The sequence below is a fragment of the Squalius cephalus genome, assembly GCF_949319135.1.
Source record: "Squalius cephalus genome assembly, chromosome: 9".
Classification (NCBI taxonomy): Eukaryota; Metazoa; Chordata; class Actinopteri; order Cypriniformes; family Leuciscidae; genus Squalius; species Squalius cephalus.
In genome coordinates, this window is record NC_137130.1 from 2608490 (window position 1) to 2615000 (window position 6511).

At 36.6% G+C, this 6511-nt stretch overlaps 1 protein-coding gene across 26 annotated transcripts in view; it reads right to left on the reverse strand.

Annotated features, from left to right (window-relative positions):
* Positions 1–1964: 1964 nt before the first annotated feature.
* Positions 1965–6511, reverse strand: part of LOC307164788 (R3H domain-containing protein 1-like) — a 54677-nt gene continuing 50130 nt past the window's right edge. For all 26 annotated transcript variants that reach the window (XM_079881881.1, XM_079881904.1, XM_079881899.1 and 23 more), the window contains 4 exons: positions 6166–6310; positions 4650–4744; positions 3865–3936; positions 1965–2704 (listed from right to left, as the gene is read on the reverse strand). In XM_079881881.1, coding sequence (XP_079738007.1) covers positions 2702–2704; positions 3865–3936; positions 4650–4744; positions 6166–6310 — 315 coding nt within the window. In that variant the 3' untranslated portion in view covers positions 1965–2701. The remainder of the gene's footprint in view (positions 2705–3864; positions 3937–4649; positions 4745–6165; positions 6311–6511) is intronic.

A 6511-nucleotide genomic window follows, 5' to 3' on the forward strand; every position in this document is an offset into this window, starting at 1 on the left:
ATCGTGAGCAAAAATGCACTGTTTTGTGTCTGTTCCTTTAAATGCAAATGAGCTGCTGCTCCCGGCGCAGGGGGCGGAGCTTCAACAGCTCGTGTCCTTTTACCTCACACACACACGCACTGAACATTTAAAAAACTTTTAGGCTTTTATGTTCAAAGCGGAGTCAGACAATGATGGAGAGACTCGAGAAGAAGTGACGACATGTAGAAGCAACAGGACATTTCTGAATGATTAGTTGATGAGTTTATGAAGCTTATGTGTAGTTATCTTCTAGTCATTGATTAGCATAGTCTTGATAATCTATAAATCGTGTTCAGGGGGCGGGGTTTATGTAAATTCTAGGGTTGGTGATGTCACTAACCCGGGAGGAATGTGGTGTAGTCTCTACCAGCCGTTTGTTGTAGTCCTTAAAAAGCGATTTCTTTAAAAGCAAATATCTCCCTTTACTTTGAACTTTGAGCGTTGTAACTTTGCAGATGTTGTTTATGCTCAAACAGCAACATTACACACTAACTAAAGTTAGAAAAGTCAAATCATAATCAACCACCCCTTTAAGTGTCCCTTAGCCGTGTCTTTATGAAGCACTTCACTGTTTTTATAATAAGAACACTGCATTATTGCACACTTCTCCCAGCAGTGGAATGAAACGGGACTGGATGATGAAACTGGAGGCTTTTTCTGATAAAAACATCAATTACTGCTGAATAAACAGAAGCTCAAAGCCGAGGGAGATTGTGCTTTATATCCTCACACGGCTGAGCTCTCCAGATGTTGATTTAATTACACGTTAATAATCTCGCCGGCACTGAGCCATTTGGCACACACACCCGTACCGGACAGAAAAGAGCGTTGTTCATATGAGGATAAAGCCGTCCATTACGGATTCCAGCACTTCTTGTTCCCTCGGGCTCAATAAGGACGCCGGCAGGTGTGGGGGATTTTTCTTTTTCTGCAAATTACTTTGATGTTATTGGAGGAGGAAAATGCAGAGAAAGATCTAGATGAACTGTGGGGCGTTTGGACGGATGAGGTGAGCGGCAGGTTAATGTAGGAGACAAACGACCCAATAAAAGCAGAATTGAGATGAACGACACCGTCCATCGGCTGAGATCGGCGCGAACCGAATGACGCTTCATAAAGCCCATGCCTCCAACCGGCGGCTCCTTACTGAACAATAAATCGGGGATAAATGACAGAGGCATTTCTACATGTATAAAAACGACAAACTGATTCATGGCAAAGGACGTCAGCGTTTGATAAAGTAGATCATTTGGTGTAAACATTTATTGGTTCTCAAACTAAAATAAAAATCGACTTGTGTCAGTAAAAATTGAACAGCCTTTCAGACTTAAAATAGATTTTTCTGTATATATATATATATATATATATATACACCGGTATATATTTTTACGTCCTTATATATATAATGTCCCTATAAATGTGCACTTTTTGACGTTTTTCCCTTCTTTTTACTTTCTCCTGTAAGAATATATTAAAAGACCATTTGTCTTTTAATTTTATAAAAAAATGAACAGCCTTTCAGAGTAAAAATAAATGTTCCTATGTATTATATATATATATATATATATATATATAAACACACACCGAGTTTGTATAAATGTGCACTTTTTGTCATTTTTCCCTTTTTTTATTTTCCCCAGTAAGAACATATTAAAAGACCATTTGTCTTTTAATTTTATTAAAAATGTAACGGCCTTTCAGAGTAAAAATTTATTTTTCTATACACATACACACATACCGAGTTTGTATAAATGTGCACTTTGTCATTTTTCCCATTTTTCCCCTGTAAGAATATATTAAAAGACCATTTGTCTTTTAATTTTATTAAAAATTTAACAGTCTTTCAGAGTAAAAATAGATTTTTCTGTGTGTGTGTGTGTATATATATATATATATATATATATATATATATATATATATATATACACACACACACACCGAGTTTGTATAAATGTGCACTTTTTGTCATTTTTCCCTTTTTTTATTTTCCCCAGTAAGAACATATTAAAAGACCCTTAAAACACCCTTTCACCCTTAAAAACGTATTAAAAAAATGTGATCTGCTGATGATTCGTTTTTTTAACGTCTTAAATTAAAAAAACAGGTTTAAAATAAAAAAACGCACAACAATGCAGTCGCTCGTACTGGTGTCTATTCCCAGAATTCAGAGGAAACTGAACGACAGCTACTTCATAAATGACGTACACAAAAGCATGTTGTGTGTGACACGAGACGGCGAGGCGCGTTCATTCATTCGCTCTTGCACACGCTGAGAGCCGATGGCTGGTGAACAAATACAAATGTGATACAAACAACTGAAAATCACTCCAAAAAAAAGTCCAATCTGGTGTGTTTTAATACTAGAATATTCAAATAAAAAACAAAAACAAACCAATAAACGCAGATAAAAAAATAAAGAACAACACAGTTCCGGCTGCATTTTGATATGTTCCAGTCAATCGCCCAATGAGAGAGCAGAACACTTTCAGTTCGGATCGTTTCCTTTTTCAAATGGCAGGAGCTGAAACACCCACCGTCAGTCAGAGCGCCCTCGTGTGGAAGGGTGAAGGCGTCACAGACTGTGTCAGTGTTATTAGCTGGGCGAGTCTGAAGCAGGACGGTGTAAGAGGTCACGGCGGGGTCAAATCCACACGACTGAAGCTCCTCTGCACACGACCGATCACTGGAGGAGACACGGACACGGAGAAGATGCGACTTTAATATCAGCGGTGTCAAAGACAGATTCATAATCATCTGTTTTAGCTACAGTGTTTTAGTTTGTGTTGCATCATCAGAACAAACTCAATACACACACACTGAGGAATACACAGTCCTGCGGTGTAAGACATTCATAATCATCTGTTTTTACTTTTTGTTGCATCATCTGAGGGAGACATGCTTCATTTTATCAGTCTGAAGTTTGTACAGCAATAACAACACGGAGCAACACAAGCTAAATGTTAAAAGGTAAAAAAGTAGTAGCTGAATAATAGGAGTATTTTAATGGCATTTTAATGGCATTTTAATTTAATATATATATGACAACAATGTAATATAGTTTAGTGACTAGTTCTTCCCTCATATTTAAAAATAAATAAAATATTTTCCTCATATTTGTACGGTTTAATCACACTTCTATGACATATGAGACATATATGTAAATATATATATATATTTACATATATATTATATTTATATATATATATATAAACCATATAATATAATATAAAGACAATATAAACACTGCCGTTCAAAAATTTGGGATCGGTAAGATTTTTTATGTTTTTAAAAGAAGTCTCTTCTGCTCACCAAGGCTGCATTTATTTGATTAAAAATACAAAAAACAACAGTAATATTGTGAAATATTATTGCAATTTAAAATAAATGTTTTCTATTTTAATATATTTAAAAATGTAATTTATTCCTGTGATCAAAGCTGAATTTTCATCATCATTACTCCAGTCTTCAGTGTCACATGATCCTTCAGAAATCACTCTAATATGAGGATTTGATGCTCAAAAAACATCTATCATTATTATTTTATATATATTTTTTCAGGATTCTTGGATGAATAGACGGTTCTAAAAAATGTATTTGAAATAGAATCTTTTTCTAACATTACGAATGTCTTTACTGTCACTTTTGATCAATTTAATGCGTCCTTGATGAATAAAAGTATTCATTATCTGTAAGTTCCTATAGTCTTTTATCAAATAAATACCTTAACCAAGTTTAGTGACTTGTTCATCCCTCATATTTAAAATATATTAAATAAATAAATAAAATAAATAAATATATATTTATCATATTTATATGGTTTAATCGCACTTGTTTAGCACTTACACTGAGATCTGTAGAAAGCGCTTTCCTGTGCGGCTTCCTCCCTCGACCAGCGTGCCGAATCCCTACAGGAGCCTAAACAGAAGATCAACTACATTAATTCAACAAACACACACTTTCTGTCACAACATTCGCACGCATTACGGTCACAAATATGAGTAGGAGTTGAGTGTTGAGATTCTTTTTCTGCAGGAAAAATTCATAGTAGGCAATTTTTGTGAATTGCACGAAAGTCACATTAATTAAAAAATGTCCCATAATAGAAACTGAAGTGATGTTGGTTAAAGTGGATAATCAGTATTCACTGTAAAGCTTGTAAATATGTGACCCTGGAGCACAAAACCAGTCACATGGGTCAGTTTTTTGAAATTGAGATTTATACATCATCTGAAAGCTAAATAAATAAAAGCTTTCCATTGATGTGTGGTTTGTTATGATAGGACAATATTTGGTCGAGATACAACTATTGTAAATCTGGAATCTGAGGATGCAAAAAAATCGAAACATTGAGAAAATCTCCTTTAAAGTTGTTCATTTATGTTGGCGATTGTGCTGCATTCACTCACAAAAATACATGTTTTATATATTTACGGTAGGAAATTTACAAAATATCTTCATGGAACATGATCTTAATATCCTAATGATTTTTGGCATAAAAGAAAAATGGATAATTTTGACCCATACAATGTATTGTTGGCTATTGCCACAGATAAACCCGTGCGACTCAAGACTGGTGACGTGATCCAGGGTCACACATGTGTGATCTGAAACGTGATTGGTGGTCTGACCTGACTGGACATCATGGGGGGGGCGTGAAGTAACGGAGGGCGGATCTGAGGGCCGTACTGGAGCGTGTGTCCCAGAAGAGGATAGCGGACGTCACCTGACACAAACACACACACCTGATCAGGGGTGGACAGTAACCAACTACATTTACCCGAGTACTGTACTCAAGTACACTTTTTCAGTATCTGTACTTTACTTGAGTATTATTTTTTTCTGGAAACTTTTTACTTTAACAAATTTGAAAGACAAATATTGTACTTTTTACTACATTTCTGTCAAGCTCCTTGAGTAGAAAGTAGTAACATCAGTCAGGATGATTTTGGTTGGAAATGAAAGTCGGGTTGACTTCAGAACCCAGTATTACATACAACAATGCAGTGACATTTACTTTTTACTTCTGATACTTAAAGGGTTAGTTCACCCAAAAATGAAAGTTCTGTCAGTAGTTTTCTCCCTCATGTTGTTCCAACCCCGTAAGACTTTCATTCATCTTCAGACACAAATTAAGATATTTCTGATGAAATCTGAGAGCTGTCTCACTCCTCCATAGGCTTCTCTGTAATCGAGATCTGCCATCCCAGAAAAGTTAGTAAAGACATCGTTAAAATAGTCCAAGTGACTACAGTGGCTCAACCTTCAGTTTATCAAGCGATGAGAATACTTTCCGTGCGCAAAACCCCCCAAAATAATGACTTTATTCAACTATTCATTTTCTTCTGTGTGTTTCTCTGATTGAGGGCATGCGCGAGAACTGAGAAGATGACGCTCACGATCATTTGATGGGAAAGTGTGAAAGGTAAGCCAATCATTTTGCGGCATTGGTAAGGCACTTTTACATTTTCTTGTTGGTTTCTCACGATTCGGACATCCAGGAAATGCACATTTTAGAACCATTTTAAACATCGAGACCCATCTGCGTCATCTTCTCGGTTCTCGTGGCTCTTGTGAACTCACGTCAAGGCATCACACACATGACCAGCGTCGGCCAATAGTGAGCCTACGTTCTGACGGACAACCCAGAAGCGCTGCGCTGTTACACTACGTGAACTCACTCAGAGAAACACCAAAGAAAATGTAGTTTTTTTTTTTTTTTGCGCCAACAAAAAGTATTCTTGCCGCTTGATAAACTTAAGGTTGAGCCACTGTAGTCACTTGGACTATTTTAACAATGTTTTTACTAAGTTTTTTGGACCGGCAGAATGAAATTGCCTAGAAGTCTATTAAGATTTAATCAAAAATATCTTAATTTGTGTTCTGAAGATGAACGAAAGTCTTACGGGGTTGCAACAACACTGACAGAATTTTCATTTTTGGGTGAACTAACCCTTTAAGTGCTTTAAAAAACTAGTACTTCTGTTCTTCTACTAAAGTAAAAATCAGTCTTTACAACTTTTACTTGTAACGGAGTAATATTTGACCAGTATCTGTACTTTCACTCAAGTAAGGAAGTTGTCCACCTCTGCAACTGATGAACCTCACAACGACTTAATAAACACCAGACAGGACGAGAGGACTCACCTTGACCTGAAACGAAGGGTCTGGAGAAGTGAGGCATGATGGGAAGGGTGTTGAGGCCTGGCCGGATGTTCTTTACATTAGTGAGGTGTGTTGGTGCGGGCGGCAGGGCCGGCGAGGTGGACGGGCTGCAGATCTGAGGACTGTTCTGCACACAAACGGTTAAACATCGACATGAAACTGCATTCATGATATGAAGGAATCATGTGTGACATCAACAAAGATGTGAACAGATTTTACAAGCTCCCACTAAAAAAAAACGACATTTTATTAACAGTGTTGCCGGATTTTATTTCTCAAAAAGGTGCATTAAAGGGATTTTGCTGTTGTCAAATCTGCACACGGATCC